Below are 19,150 nucleotides of genomic sequence, written 5' to 3'. Positions count from 1 at the left end.
GAGTTAAAAGAAAGCGTGTGAACTTAAATTTGGCACAGAAGTTAGAGCTAATTGAGAAGGCGCCTCCGTAGCCAGGTGGGCAGGAGCAGCAGTGCATAGCACACGCTTCTTGATCAGACCAGGGTTCGAGCCCGTGACCACCAAATACGGAGAATGCGGAAAGTTCAGGAAATGACCACCGCATATCCCCCGGAGCAATATGACCTTAGTTGCTAATGCTCCTAAAAAAAAACAAAATAACAAATAGTTGAGAAATTAGAACAAGGCGTTTCAGTAGCAGGTGTTTGTGAAATTTATGGTGTAAAAAAACTGTTTCTGATATCTGTAAATCAAAGGCCAAATTGCAACAATAATTTTATATTGTGCAGTACTGTATTATTATAATTAGCCATATGGTGAAAGGAACCCTGAGGCTTTTGCTGCACCAGCCAAAAAAAAAAAAAAAAATTGAGTTACCCCAGAGAGAGTTGAAAGTAGCGAAGATGAAAGAAAATACTTGTTGACATTAGACTTGAATTTCTGTAGAATGTAATTTTCAGGAAATATATGCAAAGAGATTCAGAATGCTCCAGAAAACAGAAGTTAAAAGAATAAATAAGGAAGGGGAAAAGTTGGTTCTGTGAGTTTGAAGTCAGACAATAAAAACGATGCTGACTAGTGCAGTACATCTTTGAACTGGTTGAGAGAGAGAGAGAGAGAGAGAGAGAGAGAGAGAGAGAGAGAGAGAGATTGTTATTTGGTTTTTAGGAGCATTAGCAACTAAGGCCATATTGCTCTGGGGATATGCGGTGATCATTCCCTGACCTTTCTGTATTTGGTGGCTCACGGGCTCGAACCCAGGTCTAATCAAGAAGCATGTGCTACGCACTGCTGCTCCTGGCTACGAGAGAGAGAGAGAGAGAGAGAGAGAGAGAGAGAGAATTATGGAAGCCAATTCAGAACAGTACCCACAGAAACATCTATAGAAAAGGCATGCAGCAGAAACAATGTCTGAGGCAGTGGATGGACTTGGTTAGAGATGAGCCATTAATTAACCTAACTGCCCTCTTTTGAACAGAATCTAGAAGCCTGAGAGAAGTTTTGGGAGCACCGTGCCAGATATGGTCACACTATTCCACTGTAGAGCTGGCTTACAATTTATAGAGTGAGCAGCTCTTTGGAAGCACAATAATGCCAAGAGTGAAAGAGAAAACCCAGTATTTTAGATGCAAAGGCTGCAATATTTGTGATGTGCTTATGCCAAGAGAGATTAGAAGTCAGGGTGATCCCTAATAGAGATATGTGATTTTGTCTGTCTGTCTGAGTGTCATTTAAGATAAGAATAGGAACAGAAGAATCCTTTTTGCAAGATATAAGACAGGACTCAGTTTTAGAAGGCATTGACATCAATTAAGTTATCTTTGCCCCACTGGAAAATTACCTGGAGATCCATATTCAGGGAATTGAGAGTGGATATTCGAGAAGTTGAGTGTTTGTAGAACAACATTTCTCAAACTGGAAGGTGGAATGCAATGTGCTACCAAGAGGAAAAGAGTGGAAGAAAGAACTGAATCTTGGGGAACACCTGCATTAGTGGAGAAGTTAGAAGACAGAGAGCCATCTACCACCACCTGTAGTGAACAGTCAGAGAGAAAACTGGATATCCAATTACAAAAAATAGTTGCAAACCCATAAGATGGAAGCTTATTTAGAAGACATTTAAGCCAAACAATCCACAATCAACAACCTTTTAAATGTCAAGAGCAATGCTTGAGTTTCACTGAACATTTCCATCAAATTTGTCCAAAGATGGGTAACATAAGTATGTTACCAGCGGATCAAAACCAACAGAATCCATACTAGTGATCATTAATCAGATGGAAGGTTTCTAGATAGTGTAGGAGTTGGCAGTAAATATTTCTCTGCTTTAGAAAGAGTAGATGTACAATGAGACAACTGGATGGGAGGAATTTGTCACCCTTTTTAAGAACTAGCTGAATATGAGCAAATTTCCAAGTCGAATGGAAAACACTGGTGGAATAAGAAAGTGTGAAATGTGAAGTGTGCACAGAACAGCATGTAAGCTCAGGAGCACAGGTTTTGAGAATAAGTGAAGAAATAGCATCAGGACCTGGCACTGTCTTGGATCAAGACTGTTCAAAATTCTTCCAACATCCTTTTAACAGAATTTACATAGAATAGTAGGAGGTGTCTACCAAGATCATCAATACGCGAGTTAAAAGAAGTAGGATGCTAACAGGTCAGCATCCTATTTATTCTTTAGCAGATGTGGCAACAGAACCATCCAGTTTTGACAGAGGTGGGAATAGATATCAGCAAAACTTGTGACCAATAGCTTTGGAAGAGATCAGAATGCTTGACTACCATTTGAACAAGAAGCAAGGTTTCTACTCTTAGCCTGTACAAAATCTAGTTTTGACTAATTAATAACTGCTTTACAATTGTTGCAGGCGTTGGTGTAGGCAGAAAATTAACATGGAGATTGGATGTAAGCCTATTGCAATATTCAACATTTATTGGAAAACCAAGGCTTAGATAAAGGAAAATATTTTAAGGTAGAGTGTGGATTAAAAGAGTTAATCTCTACAAGCATAATTTCACGACACGATCTGAGCAAATGTTGATATCTGAAGGTTTGAAACAGTAATCTGACCGAGGAAAATAAGAAAAGAAATCTCATAGATCAGTGGTGTTCCCACCTACGGCCCGAAGGCCAAATCCAGTCTGCGATTAATTTTTATAAGGCCTGCGCAGAATGTGAACTAAAACAGCATCGATCGCCACTGTGTGTACAGGCATTCAAGTGTCCAGCTCAACTGTGTAAAACAGGTACATGTGGTTCAGGGCAGTCACATGTACACTAAATACAGTTATGTATTTTGATATAGCTTGTTCATTGCATTGAATTAATTATTAATCTGTATTGAATTTAAAAAAAATCATTCTTAAAAATGTTCCAAAAGGGGAAATCAATTTGGAGTGTCGTGTTTTTGATCCAAGGTGGACTGAAGACTATTTCTTCATTGATTACCACGAAAGAGCAGTGTTCCTGACATACGAATGTCTCCTGACATTCATATGTCAGGAGACTGTGCGAGTTTTTAAAGAATGTAATTTAAATCGACACTGATTCCAATCATAAATCTTATGATTAACATAAAGGAGTGCTGCGAAAAGAAAAGTGTTAAAAGTTACAAAACGAATTAAGAAACCAACAAAACATACTGAAAACGTATCAGTCAAGAAATTTATCTGCTGTACAGAGAGCCATTTACCATCACCCTCCGTGAGTGGTTAGCCACCTCCATAGCCAGATGGGTAGGAGCAGCGTGCATAGCACACGCTTCTTCTTTAGACCGGAGTTCGAGCCCGTGACCACCAAATACGGAGGATGTGGAAAAGTCAGGGAATGGCCACCGCATATCCTTGGAGCAATATGGCCTTAGTTGCTAATGCTCCTAAAAACCAAATAAACAAACTGTGAGCGGTCAGAGAGAAAACTGGATAACCAATTACAAAGAACAGTTGGCAAACCATAAGATGGAAGCTTGTTTAGATCTTTATGCCAAACACGATCAAAAGCCTTTGAGATGTCAAAAGCAACTGCTTGAGTTTCACCGAACTTTTCCATTGAATGTGTCCATAAATTGGCAACATAGGCCAGAATATCACCATGGATCGACACTGATGGAATCCATACTGGCGATCGTTGATCAGATGGAAGGTTTCTAGATAGTTTGAGTTGACGGTTAAGTGATTTCTCCATTACTTTAGAAAGAGTAGAAGTAATTTGATGGGAGAGATTTTTCACCCGTTTTAGGAACTGGCTGGATATGAGCAAATTTCCAAGTAGAAGGAAAAAACACCTTTGCAATAAGAAAGTGAATAAAGGTGGCATAAAACAGGAGTAAGATCAGGAATGCAGGTTTTGAGAACAAGTGGAGAAATGCCATCAAGACCTGGAGCTCCATCGTCAATACCATCAGGACATAATCTTCATTATGCATTGAGATTGGCGTCAGAAATTTGCAACCAAATTTTGAACAATTATTTAAAAATATCCAATCTCAATCATCACATTAAATGTTATTGTGTATTGTACTTAATAAAATTTTCGAATATTTCAATTTTAGGTTTATCATTATATTTATTTATTCACTTTAATATTAAAAAGTAGTGATCCTTTTCAGATTGTAAATTTTCTAAAATGAGAATTTAAAAGCAAAACTAAAGTATTTTTTTAAACAAAAGTGATGTATTTCAAACAGAAACAAAAGTAAAGTATTTAAAAAAAACTAACAAAAGTAAGTCATCTTTATAATTTTAATAAAATCTAAAAAATAAATCACTGACATATCTGTTGCACATAAAAGTGCTGGGAATTTGCTATTTTTTTATATATAGCTTGAAAAGAAAAAAAGAAAAAGAAAAAACCCTTTTACGAGTAACAAGATATAGAAAATATGACAATTTTTTCTCGAATCGCTCTGTGCGGCCCACAAAACAAATCTAACTTTTGAATACGGCCCTCATATGGGAAAAGGTTGGACACCACTGTCATAGATCATCCCATTTTGCATTTTTCTAATGCCAAATAACATTAGGTTGAGAATGACCATGGGAGAAAGGGTCCATTCGAAAACAAATCATCACCAAGTTGTGATCTGAGGTGCCTAGAGGTCCACTCACCTCTACCATCTACTCAAAAGTTGTTTGTGAGAAAAGATATTTTTGGCTGTGCGGTTAGGATTATCTGGTATTCCATTAGGTAAATGAATAATCTGTGGGAGGTCATTAGTAATTGGAAAAGACTTGATCTCAACCAACTGGGACCACGTAACTAGAAAATGGAAGCCCTTGGAGTTGTGTACTTTAAAATCACCAAGGAAAATTACCTCACTGCAGGAAAGTTGGAATGGAGAAAGTAAAGTTTCAAAATGATGAAGTCAAAGAGTTAAGTGATTAGTGAAGTTAGGAAAATGATAAGGCAACAGATGAATTTGGCAGTATGTGGTAGCAAGATTTTAAGCTAGAGAATATCAAAAAGAGAGGATTCTAAATTACTAAGGCTCTGAAAGGGAATATCAGAGCAAACATACGCACAAGTACCACCACCTTTTGAAGTGAAGGAAATCATACAGCAAATAATTAGGGCAACTGAGATGAGCAGTGTTTGAATCAACTGATAATTAGGATTTGGTCAGAAAAAAGTATGTGGTTTGGTAGACTGTAAGTGGAAATGGACATCACTGAAATTAGAATTGAAACCATGTATATTTGTAAAATGGACCAGAAGTTTGGGAGGTTTAGATATTTTTTTTTTCACACAGATAAGTTTGTTTTATAAGTTTGACTATTTGTGATGTATTCAGTTGTAAAAGGTGGAGAGGGTATGTTTTATGAAGTAATGAAATTTTTGGATATGTCGTACACATGGCAAGAATAAACCCAGTTGCTTCACATAATATGGCCTTGACAATGCCCTGGCGCGCACACACTACTCAGACTCCCTCCAGTCACTATCTGGCAGAATAGAGGCAACGAGATTATACACAAGCTGATCTGGAAACCTCCTAGAGAATTATCAACAGGCTTAGTTTGGTGGACTATCTAGTAGAAGGCCTGTTAAGACTGTTTTAGAGCTGTACCCTCAAAATGTAAGTAAGATTGGATTTTGTCATGATGTCCAACATAACCTCAACAGACATCATTCATACTGTATGAAGGAAGAGATACGGGGTTGCCAGAGCTTTGCCCTAGAGACTAAACATGGGTTCCACCACTTCAAGCCTCCAATAAGCAAACTGGTGGTATTGTACCAGTTGATAAGAGTCATCTAGTATGCCTGGTAACACAGAAGGGCAGCATTCCTCGAAGTGGTGTGGATGCCACACCTTGACCTCTGCTTGCATTGATTTCCATTTGGGTGGTCACCTCCAGTAAACTAGGTTCATATTTCAGGACTTGCACATGGAGGCGATACTCAGGGATACTAACAGTCCCACCATTGTGAAGGTGGAATTTGGTTGTTAAAGAACAACTGGACTTTGAAATTTGGTATTCAATATTAAATTATTTTTTTTAACCAATGTTTCTCATTTAGTTTTCCAACAGATGTTAAAAAATATATTTAAAGTCAACAAAGTCAACAACATCATCTTGCCATCATAATCACCGCTGTTCAGAACAGTGGTGATTATGACGGCAAGATGATGGACCCACCCTAGGACAGCAATACATCAGAGACTAACATGCAAAAATAAATAAATAAAAATGGGGTAAACCAAACAGTTTCAAAAAAGGAACCAAGAAACTAAATTTCTAACAACTAACAAGATGGATCAGAACACTTCCAAACTACAAAATCCAAACAATGGAAAAGTTCCTACCATATACAGTGAAACTTCTCCTAACGGACATCTCTCTACAATGGACATTTTCAAATTCCCCAACTCACCTCTGTTGGTTTTAACGTGTTTGCAGCTTCTGTCTAGCGGACATTCTCTGTAACGGACGCGGACAGGCAATCTGCACTGTTTCGTTTAGATTAGCACTTAATTTGATCTCCCCATAACAGACTGCGGGCGAGTTCACGGCCCTTTTCTAGGAACTTTTCTTCCACGTATTGCCTCAATCGTGTGTTTATTTTCTATTTCCGATTCTCTGAATTTTATCAAGGTTTACGTCGCGGTTCTAAACCCGTTTTAAAGAATTTTAAGGCACGTGTAAAACTTCTGATGAATTCGGTGTGTGCAGGAGGGGGGTAATATGGTCGGCCTTTCGTCTTTTCAGTTTCAGTTTTCAGTTTTGTTCAGTGTCGTGTGAAGTGCACAATGTCTTCTCGTAAACATTTAACTTTAAAAGATAAAGTCGAACTCATTAATGCGTATGATCGGCAAAAAATAGTGTTCGCAATCTCGCTGCAAAATTCAAAATCGGGAAGACGCAGGTAAGCGACATCCAAAAGAAAAAAATGAACTGCTCAAACAATTTTGGCAACACGGAAATCATCAGGTTCAAAAATCATTCCCGAAAACTGTTGGACTTCAACTTGATAATGTTACGTATGAGTGGTTTTGTCGCGAACGTGCTAAAAAAATTCCCATTAATGGGCCTATTATTAGGGAAAAGGCTTTGGAGGTTGCGAAATCTATGGGGGTAAATGAGTTCAAAGCTTCTGTGGGATGGCTAGACAAGTTCAAAACTCGGCATAAAATTTCTTGGAAAACCGTAAGTGGTGAAGGTGGATACTGGGGTTGTAACAGAGTGGACCGTCAAATTGGAAGATTTATGTCGTGATTTTGAAGCTAAGGATATTTACAACTGTGACGAAACAGGGTTGTTTTTTTAAAGCTCTTCCTGAAAAAACAATGAGTCTAAAAAACGAAAAGTGCCAGGGCGGAAAAATTTCTAAGGAACGCTTGACTGTACTATTGTGTACAAATATGCTGGGAGACTTTGAACAACCTCTTGTTATAGGAAAACCACAAAATCCTCGTTGTTTCAAGGGCATAAAGTTGAATCTTGAATGTTGATTGGAAGTCTAATAAAAAAGTGTGGATGATACGAGATATCATGAGCGAATGGATAAGTTACTTTAACCAAAACATGATTCGTCAAAACAGAAAAATTATTCTTTTCATGGATAATGCTGCATCTCACCCGCACATTCAAATCGTTTTTCTGCCACCAAACACATCTGCAGAGTGTCAGCCCTTGGATCAAGGGATAATAAAGAAATTTTAAACTTCACTACAGAATACGTGTTTTAAGACATCTCATTGCAAACATGAACGAGTGACCATGTGCGAGTGACCTTGCAAAGAAAATCAGCATCCTAGATTCGATTCAATGGATTTCCTCTTCAGTAAACGCAATTAGAAAACAAACTGTCGTGAACTGTTTTGTAAAGTCTGGCTTCTCAAACGCAAAAATTGAAGTTGTGAACAGCAATGTGGAGCACCAAGAAGAACAAGAACTTCAACATCTATTGATAATGTACGACACTTCAGCTACAAGTGACCCTGACTACAAAGATATAGACTCGAACCTCACTACAGAAGATGGTGCTATAGATATCAACGACATTATCATCGATATTTTTCAAGAAGTTCCTCATGAGGATGAAGAAATGGAAGGAGGTCATTATGTCGAAGAACATATTAACGACAAACCACCGATGAAAATAGAAGAAGCGCTCATACAAATCAATCGTTTAAAAATGTTTTTCGCCGCTGAACTATCTTACTGAAGGACTTTCGATGGTTTCTTCACTCCAAACAAATGTTGAAAACAAAATTATCAGCCGGAAGAAGGTGCAGAAGAAAATAAGTGATTACTGTATGTGTATTTCATAAAATAAAGTCATATGTATAGCACAATTGTATGTATATTATTTACAAAAATATTGTGCAAAATCTGTATATAATTTAATTTAATTTTACATTAAACGTTTAACGATTTTTCTTTCTTTTTTTTTTTTTCCTCCCTCAGACTTCTTGTTAGCGGACACTTCTCTCTAACGGACACATTTTCGTTCCCCATGGCTGTCCGTTAAAGGGAAGTTTCACTGTATAGTAGTGTAAAACTGCATAAAATAGATCCCCTAATTAGGTTTATCATTAGTGGAAATGCTACTTTGGGCCAAGTCCTTTATTTTTTATGAGCAACCCAAACACGAGAGGTATTAGAACCTATAGTACTGTACAGATAGCCCTTATTTTGTGCTGGTCCGGTTTGCAATATCGTCGATCACTAACCACAATGCCATTTTTATTTATTTATTTTTGCATTTTTTTTTTTTTTTTGCAATTTTTTTATAAATTGAAAGTTTACAATCGTCAGACAAAATTAATAGGCATCATACTGTGCTATGTATCGTGCACTGTTCACGTGATTTAGGACAATCTGAGCCAATTAACACATTCATATCAGAGATGAGAAAGATTCCTGCCCTCAGAGTAACCACTCGTGGATTTTTTTTTTTTTTTTTATCGATTGATGTGAGCAATACATGAAGGAACTAGTCTTTTCCTGCTTCCTTCATGTATCATGGCCGTGAGATCCAACCGGATAGTGCAGCACCATAGTAATATCCAAGCCTGAGGCGGGATTCAAACCCGCGACCTTTGGGTTGCCAGGCACTTTACCCACCTGGCTAGCCAGTCAGCATGGATGTGGGTAGTAAAGGTTCCGTGTGGTGAAGCATTGAGTTGGTTGTTGTTTATGCTATTTACAAGTGTTGGAAATTTATTACGCTAACATTTTTTTTTATTAATTCTGCTATTAATAAATTAAATAATAATAGTGATAGCAGTGTACAGTTTTTTTCCAATCGTGTTATAAAGTTTTTAATTTAATAGAATAAAGACACGCTTTGTCTGGTAAAAGTAGTTAATTGAATCCTAGTGCAATATTCGGAGGATAGAATCTGATGAAAGCTGCCCTAATGTGTGTAAGGCTATGAATATGCCTTCATCGACTATTACTACAACTATGAAGAATGCTAAGGAATAAAAAACAATTGATGCAAAGTGGTAGGTAAACGTTTTGGTGCCCGGAATCTAACCCTGTAATTTCTGATTGACTTCATTATATAAAGGATTCCATTTGCACCTGTCCCCCCAGGAACCTAACCCCAATGTAAATCGAGGATTACCTATACTTAGTACCCTGCTTGGGTTGGAGGTTGAGAAGATGAAAGAAGATATTTGTTGACAATGGACTTGAACTTCTGTAGACTGTAATTTTCAGGAAATACGTATGAAGGAAGGTTGTTCCAGAAAACAGCAGTTGAATGAATAAACAAAGATGAAAAGTTGGTTCTGTGAGTTTGAAGTTGGACGGCAAATGGCTGGTGGCGGAATGTGTTCAGACTGTTTTGAAAGAGAGAGTGGGAATAATAGAAGCCAATTCAGAAGAACAATGCCCATGGAAGTATCTGAAGAAGACGCATGCAGCAGAAACAATATGTCTATGAGACAGCAAATGGAGAAACTCTGTTAGAGGTGAGTCATTCATTAACCTAACTGCCCTTTTCTGAATGAAATCTAGAAGCCTGAAAGAGGTTTTGGGGGCATCGGCCCAGATGTGGGAACAATATTCCATGGTAGAGCGGATTTGCGATTTGTAAAGGGTGAACAGCTGCCTGGAAGAAAAGTAATGCCAAGAGAGAAAAAAAAAACCAAGTTTTTAGATGCAGAGGAAGCAACATTTGTAATGTGCTTGTGTCAAGAGAGATTAGAAGTCAAGGTAATTCCCCAAAAGAGATATATCTTGCTTAGAAATCGGAGTGTCACCAAAGATAAGCATAGAAGCAGAAGAATCCTTTTTGTGAGATATAAAACAAGACTGAGTTTCAGAAAGATTAAAATCAACTAAGTTGTCTTTGCCCCACTGGAGAATTACCTGGAGATTGGCATTTAAGGAATTGGTAGTAGATATTCGAGAAGTTAAATCTGTTTGACCAGGGCAAGGTTTCTCGAACTGGAAAGTGGAATGTGCTATCATCAGCAAAACTATGGATAGGATTTCCAGTCAATGGAAAAAGTCATTAATATACAAGAGGAAAAAAGTAGGGGAAAGAACTGAACCTTGGGGGACATCACATTAGTGGAGAAGTTAAAAGACAGGGAACCATCTACCATCACCCTCAGTGAGCAATCAGAGAGAAAACTGGATAACCAATTACAAAACACAGTTGGCAAACTATAAGATGGAAGCTTGTTTAAACCTTTATGCCAAACACAATCGAAAGCCTTTGAGATGTCAAGAGCAACTGCTTGTTTCACCGAACTTTTCCATTGAATTTGTCCATAAATGGGTAACATAAGCCAGAATATCACCAGTGGATTGACACTGACCGAATCCATACTGGTGATCGTTGATCAGACTGAAGGGTTCTAGTTAGTTTAAGAGTTGGAAAAAAGGTGGTAAAGAACAGGAGTAAGTTCAGGAGCACATGTTTTGAGAACAAGTGGAGAAATACCATCAGGACTTGGAGCTTTCTTAGCATCAAGATTCATGAAAATCTTTCTGACATCCTTTTGACGGAAGACCACAGGAGGCATTGTAGGGAGCATGTTGGTAAAGGTGGGAAGTGTTTTACCAAGATCATTAATACATGAGTTGGAAGAAAAATGGGATGCTAGCAGGTCAGCTTTATCCTTGGCTGGAGTGACAACAGAACTATCTGGTTTTGACAGAGGTAGGAGCTGAGATGGGCAAAAGTTGTGGCCAATAGCTTTGGCAAGAGACCAAGAATGCTCAGCTACCATTAGGGCAAGAAGTGTATTTTCTACTCTTAGGCTGTTCCAAATCTAGTTTGGACTGATTAATAACTGCTTTACAATTGTTGCGAGCTTTGATGTAGGCAGAAAATGAAACTGAAGAATTGGCAACAAGCCAATTACAATATGCAACATTCTTCTCCTTGAGCCTTAGCACATTTATTGGAAAACCAAGGTTGAGATAAAGTGCTTGTGAAGTGCTTCATTCCAGTTTTAATAAAACAGGCCCATCATCAGGAGGAGATTAGTGATTAAAAAGTGGAACCAGAGAAAATACCTTGGAGTACCCCTCAACTTTTTTTTTTTTTTTAACTACAGACATTAACTAATTGTGGGGTTAGGGACTGGTAAGCCCTTGAAATTAACAAAACCCAAACAGCAATTTTTAAACAACACAAATGCATATAATAATATCTGGGCATGAAATTTCCCTTAATCCAAAAAAAAAAAAAGAGCAAGAAGACCATATGTAATTTGACAAGGTGGGGAAAGGTAATGATTTGTTAGTGAAAGAACTATTTTAAGAGCGGATAGATGTAATTGAGTCTGATGCAGTGGTGGTAAAAATTGGCTTTGAGAGTTGTGTAAGTGAAAGATGTTTTTTCTTTTTAATTTTTTTATGAGTTCTTTATAAAGTGAAAAAGCAGCTTTGGGTTTTCTGGCTAGCATTGGTCCTATAATTAGATAGACGACAGGGCCAGTGCTTTTCCAGGCAGCTTATATTGACTCAACCTCTAGGGACCTTTTAGATATACTCAGTGAAATTTCCACATTCACTGAGATGGCAGCACTGAAAGTTTGATTCATTTTTGATGTTTATAAATAATCCCCTATACACCACCGAAAAATGCCTGAAAAGCAGGATGGGATCACTAATCCATACAGCAGGTATTCCATCAACACTTGCAAATATTTGACCCATCCCAGATATCACAGAATGTAAATCTTTTTTCACATATCAGGACTATGGTCCATTGTTAGGGTTTTTATGTCTGGAAGTATTAAACTTACAGCAGTGCCATCACAGCAAGTGTGGATGTTTTCTGACCTTATCTAAAAGGTCTTTCAACTCTTTGTCATTTCTACAGCGGAAACTTTCATGGCAGAATTTCACACACATCTGATGCTGCCATCAGATGCATGTGAAATTCTTTGAAAAACACAGATGGCAGCATCTCCATCACATCATAATTTAGAAAGAGAACATTACCATTCCTAGATATTATTATTAAAACTAAATAGGTTGAATTCTATTTCTATATATAGAAGTCAAATGACAGGATGTGGTTTGAAACCACTTTGCAAATCACTCACAAAAATTAAATCAGGAATCACAAAGTGACTTGGCGCCTCCGTAGCCAGGTGGGAAGGAGCAGCAGTGCGTAGCACACGCTTCTTGATTAGACCGGGCTTCGAGCCCGTCACCACCAAATACGGAGGATGCGGAAAGGTCAGAGAATGACCACCGCATATCCCGGAGCAATATGGCTTTAGATACTAATGCTCCTAAAAACCAAATAACAAACAAAGTGACTTGTATGCTTAGAGCCCTAAATACTACAAGAGCTTGTTGCTCATTAAATAAAACTCAGTTCAAAACAAACTGAAGGTTGATAACTAGGTGATTTATTGAATTTTTTTTTTGGCATAAACAAAATATGAAACAAAGCATAATTCAAAATCTTTATATATGTATTTTTTTTTTTTTTTTTTTTTTTTAGAATGTACAGATTAAAATAATGACATCTTCTGTTACATGGCTATTAATGTGGTTTTGGAAGATATCCAGTTCACTTGCTCTAATGCAAATATTTTTATTTGTTGTGTTTATTGGCCGCATATGGGTAAGTATAAACTGTAATTTGTTTTCCAAATCATAACAGTTTTGTCCTTGCATTTATTTTCAAAAGGTAGAGTATTTGAAATGTACTTTCAATTTCAAGATATTGAATAACTGTCTTGTACTTCACTTCCTGCAAATGGAATCAAAAGTTCTTCCTTAGACTGCTTTTCTTTCACTGTTCATCTGCTTCAATAGCATTTCTATTAATGCATTTCCTGTATACAAAACAGGTTACTGATGTAAATGAGATGTTTATACTTCAGATTACTTATTTTTATTACTCTATTTGTTAATGGAGTATTGTGAAAAGTTGCATACTTCTGGGATCAAGATTAAACATTTTTTTTTTAAATATTAATTTAATTTTTAAAAAATAAATTATTAATCAATTTGGGCATGCAGCAGTGATGGCTACAGCAATTTCCTATCACTTAAATAAATTATTAAAAAATAAGTTAGCAATTTATTAACTGCTATACATATTGCAAATGTGAATTTGCAATACGTATAGCATTTTTAAATTGTACTGCAGGTTAGATTCCATTTGGATTTTAAGTCCTAGTGTCTTTACTAGAATATTTCAGGTAATCTTAATTTCTTACTGCAAGCATTCAGTAACAGATGGTTGCATTTTATTAGTGGTGAAACATTCATTCAAAACTTAATTCCTCACAGATGATTAACTTTCTTCTCTTCTATTCATGTATGTTTTTGGATCTGTTTTTAATAAAATACCGATTTTGAGCTTTTTCTGATTATTTTGTGCACATTCAGATAGACTGGAAAATACAGATTTTTATAAACATCTTACTTTTATCAGTTTGATATGTAGTTTTTTTTTATTATAAACAAATTAATGTTATTAAGTTCATTTATCTGGTTTTTGTCCATGATCAACAGCGATTTGCCTTTGGGTTAAACCAGTTACCACCTTATCAGAGATTATTACAGCATTTTAAGGGCAAAGTGTGCAAAATAACTGTAGAGGGCAATTATTATTCAAAGGATTTTTTCATAAAAGCTGATAAATTTTTATCTGTAAAATTATAAATGACAATACCATCATGGCTTGATAGCCACATTGTGCAACTTCAAAATATAGGGCATTAAAATTAACAGGCAACACAAAGCCTATGGTAGATATAAACTAGTCTGAAATCAAATCACAAAGGAGGTTAGGCAAGCTAGGGCAGATTATGAGAAGTCTCTGGCAAAGAAAAATAGCAAAGGTTTCTATGCTTATATTAACAGCAGAAGAAAGGGGTTGAACCAAATTGAGCCACTTGATATCTATGGGTTGACTGATGATGACCCTGATCAGGTTGCGGACAAATTGAATAGGTATTTTTCAACTACATTCACACGTGAGGACTTCTTTAGGGAAGTGATACCAGAAGCTTATTAAACTCTAACAGGGAGCTGAATGACTTTGTGATAACTGAAAGGAAAGTGGAAGAGAAATTGTTGAAATCAGACATAAAAAAAAAAAAAAAAAAAAACACCTGGGCGTGGATGGAATCTATCCAATTATCTTAAGGGAGGCAGCAAAAGGGGTAAGCAAACCCTTTGCCATAATTATGAGAGCATTCTTGGATTCAGGGGTGGTCCCTATGGACTGGAGATGTGCAAATGTATCCCCAATTCAAAAAAGGGAATTAAGAGGTGGCATGAGTAATTGCAGACCTGTTAGCTTAACGTCTGTTCTAGGGAAAATAATGGAATCACTGGTTAAAGAAGTGATGCAGGACCATCTGGACAGGAATGCAATTATACTGCAATCACAGCATGGATTAGTTAAGGGAAGGTCTTGTCTAATCAATCTGATAGATTACATCAGATTACTATGATGCAGTGAAGAAGGAACTGGATGCAAAGAATAATTTTGACATCATATACTTGGATTTCAGGATGGCTGATGTACAAACTGGAGCAATGTGGCATTAAGGGAAGGTTACTGCTACAGATAAAGGGATGGTTAAGTAGAAAAAGAGTGACTATCGATGCCTTTTGTGGACTAATGTTATTAGTGGAGTTCCCCAGGATTCAGTGCTGAGCCCATCGTTGTTAAGGTTTAATGTCTAAGTTTTCAGATGACACAAAGATTGGCAGAGTGGTTAACAACAGTATGCCACTGCAACAAGATTTAGAAAAATTACATAAATGGATTGAGAAACAGCAGTTGAAGTTTAACATTGACGCAAGGCACTGCATGTGGGTAGCAGTAACCCTAGAGTAACTTACCAACTATGTAGTACTACACTCAGGTAGTGGAGAATGAAAAAGACCTGGGAGTAATTGTGCAGTCAGTCAGACATGAACTGTGCCAGAACCCATGAGCTGTCCTGGCACAGCTCATGGGGTTTTGTCATTGATACACAAAAACTTTGCTAGCAGTGATAAGAAGGTGATTATCCCTTTGTATAAGGCCATGGTTAGGCTGAATCTTGAGTATTGTATACAGGTCTGGAAGCCCCACTTTAGGAAGGATGTAGATCTGCTGGAATGGGTGTAGAGAAGGGCAACCATACTGGTGATGGGAACAAAAGGGTGCTCTTACCTAGAAAGGCTTCAGTTCTGCAAATTGCAGTGTCTTGAGACTAGGCCTCTATGGGAAGATTTGATTGAGGTGTTTAAAGCCTTGAATGGATTGAGTAAACTGAGTGTTAATGGCATTCTTCCACTCGCTGAGGCTCCACTTATGAGGGCACATAAAAATTCAAGTTGAGGAAGGATGGTTGCAGGATAGATATACAGAAGTTTGCCTTCAGCCAGTGAGTAGTTGATTGTTGGAACAGGCTTCAATCTGCTGTTGTGGAAGTGGATGGGTTGAATAAATTCAAGGAAGAACTAGACAAATTCGTGGAGGATACAAATGGGTGAACTTTGTAGGGTTGGTTTTTTTTTTTTTGGCTGATGATATATATCCTTGTTACCTTGCACCATTTGACATTACTACTACATTCTGATTTACTGTCCCACTCTTTCTCTGTATAGTCGTTTGTTATAATTTTCACAGTTTTTGGGCCTATAACATACCTTTACTCTCATTTTTGTTTTTACAGTGCTGATGTCACACCAAACTAAAACTGTACATTGTACTGGCAACCCATGTCAAATGGATGCACTGCCTTAGATTTAATAAGCTTCTTAACTAAGAGCATAACCCTACCCCTGCTGTCCTTTCTGTACCCATTGTACTCTTCTTCATATCTTGTATGTGAATGACAACACATCTCCGATATCCCTACAATGTCTGCATTTGATATCTTAATCAGTACTTCAAATTCATCAAATTTGTTTACTGTTTCCTAGCATTACTGTACATGCACATTTTCTTATTCCTAGTTATCCTAACACATCCAATATATTTATTTGTTCCATAACTGCAGCAGGGCTTAATCTCAAACACCTTACTTTCCAGGCTGCTACACATTTCAATAGAAGCAATGCAAGAATCAATTTCACCTATGATGTGACTGTAGTTAATCTATTATTCTGTGTATCCCTCAAAGATAGCAGTTTTCTGACCTAATTAACACTGCCTCGATAACATCAGAAAATATTCTTGCACCCTTTCTATTTAGCATTAGCATTAGAAGAGGCATACGATGCAAGAAGCAAGCTTATACAACATCAACAAAAAAAAAAAGCTCCCATTTTACCCCTCCGTTCGTTCGAAACACCTGTCCAGCTGAGCCTTAAATTTATTTAGGCTATCAACTTCCACAACAAAAGAAAGATGTAAGTCTGTCCAGCTGAGCCTTAAATTTATTTAGGCTATCAACTTCCACAACAAAAGAAAGATGTAAGTCTGTTCCACCAATCAACAACCCGCTGGCTAAAGGCAAACTTCCGCACATCTATCCTACAACTGTCTTTTCTCAATTTGAATTTATGCCCACTCAGGTGATTATTCTGAGCAAGAGGAAGAATCCCATCAGCATTAGGCATGCTCAAACCATTCAAGGCTTTATACACCTCTATCAGATCACCTCGCTGGTGCCTAGTCTCCAGACACTGTAATTTGCAAAACTTAAGCCTTTCTTCGTAAGAGCACCCCTTTGTTCCATTCACTAATCTTGTTGCCCTTCTCTGTACTCGTTCCAGCAGCTCTACATCCTTCTTGAAATGAGGCCTCCAGACCTGTATACAGTACTCTAGGTGTGGCCTGACAAGACACAATGATCTACTCTTGCAGACCATCTGCATTTCTCAGAAAATTTCATATTTGCCTGCACAATTACCCCCAGGCCCTTTTCATTCTCTACCATTGTCAGTGTAGTACCATAGAGTTGATACTTTAATCTGGGGTTACTGCTTCCCATATGTGGTGCCCCCATAGCCAGGTGGGCAAGAGCATCAGTGCGTAGCACACACATCTTGATTCAACCAGGGTTAGAGCCTGTGACCACCGAATATGGAGGATGCAGAAAGGCCAGGGAATAACCACCACATATCCCCGGAGCAATATGGCCTTAGTTGCTAATGCTCCTAAAAATCAAATAACAAACAAGCTTCCCATATGTAGTACTTTACATTTGTCAATGTTAAACTTCATTTGCCACCTCACAGCCCATATGCTCAACTTTTCTAGATCCTGTTGCAGCAGCGTACTGTCATTAGTATCCTTAACAACCCTGCCAACCTTCATATAATCTGGAAACTTGGACATTAAGCCTGATATACCATCATCAATATCATTTATAAATACAGAAAACAACAATGGACCCAACACTGAACTCTGAGGAACTCCACTAATAACATTAGTCCACAAAGAGCAGTGTCCATTGATTACCATTCTGTCTTCTCCCACTCAACCATCCCTTTATCCATAGCAGCAATTTGCCTCCAATGCCACACTGCTCCAATTTGTGCAGCAGTCTTCCATGTACAACAGGATCAAAAGCTTTTCTAAGATCCAAATATATAATATCAAAGTTATTCCCTGCATCCAGTTCTTTTGTGACTGCATCATAGTATCCAATCAAATTGGTCAGGCAAGACTTCCCCTTAACAAAGCCATGCTGTGTCCGAGCTATAACTGTTTGTTTTTGTTTGTTTTTTGATTTTTAGGAGCATTAGCAACTAAGGCCATATTGCTCCAAGGATATGTGGTGGTCATTCCCTGACCTTTCCGCATCCTCCGTATTTTGCTCCGATTAGACTGGGGTCCACAGGCGCAAACCCCAGTCTAATCAAGAAGCGTGTGCTACGCACTGTTGCTCCTGCCCACCTGGCTACAGAGGCGGCCCGAGCTATAACTGAAGTCTTGTCTAGATGATCCTACACTGCTTCTTTTACCAGTGCCTCCATTAATTTCCCTGGAAAAGAAGTTAAACTAACAGGTCTATAATTACTTGTTGCCCTTTGATCCTCCTTTGTGAATTGGATGAACATTTGCACATCTCCAGTCCATGGGTATCTCCCCTGAGTCCAAGGAAGCTCTCATTGTTATGGCTAAGGGTTTGTTTACTTCCTTTGCTGGCTCCTTTAATATAACTGGATAGATTGCATCCACCCCGAGTGCCTTTTTTATGTTTATTTTCAACAATTTCTCCTCTACTTTCCTCTGTTATTACAAAATCATCTAGCTCACTGCCAGCGTTTAATTCACCTCTGGCATTCTCTTCCCTGAATAACTCCTCATGTGTGAATGTAGATGCAAAATACCCATTTAGTTTGTTAGCCACCTGAGCAGGATCATCAACAGTTGAACCATCAATATCCAGTGGACCAATCTGATTCATCCTTTTTCTTCTAGAGTTTACATAGGTAAGGATCTCTTTCCTGTTTTTCTTTGCACCCTTTGCCAAAGATGTCTCATAATCTGCCTTTGTCTGCCTAATATCCTTTGTGACTTGGTTAGAGACCAGCTTATATCTATCATAGGCTTCCATGTCACCCATTAATTTATATGTATCCCATGCATTTTTCTTCTCTGCCACATGTCTCATTAGTTCATCTGACATCCATTTAGGCCTAAACATTGAACAATATTTCTTAGCTGGTATGTAAAGCC

The 19,150-nt window shown here is 37.8% G+C and overlaps 1 protein-coding gene across 4 annotated transcripts in view; it reads left to right on the top strand.

The window, feature by feature from the left end:
* Cpes (Ceramide phosphoethanolamine synthase) overlaps positions 1-19,150 on the top strand; it is a 126,587-nt gene that overhangs the window by 90,438 nt on the left and 16,999 nt on the right. For all 4 annotated transcript variants that reach the window (XM_090371913.1, XM_090371909.1, XM_090371911.1 and 1 more), the window contains exon 4: positions 13,010-13,132. In XM_090371913.1, the coding sequence (XP_090228039.1) occupies positions 13,010-13,132 (123 nt within the window). The remainder of the gene's footprint in view (positions 1-13,009; positions 13,133-19,150) is intronic.

Source organism: Mastigoproctus giganteus, chromosome 4 (genome assembly GCF_048544385.1).
Source record: "Mastigoproctus giganteus isolate SK-2022 chromosome 4, ASM4854438v1, whole genome shotgun sequence".
Lineage (NCBI taxonomy): Eukaryota > Metazoa > Arthropoda > Arachnida > Uropygi > Thelyphonidae > Mastigoproctus > Mastigoproctus giganteus.
The sequence above is the reverse complement of the archived record's forward strand: the minus strand, read 5'-3'. Positions and strand labels throughout refer to the sequence as shown.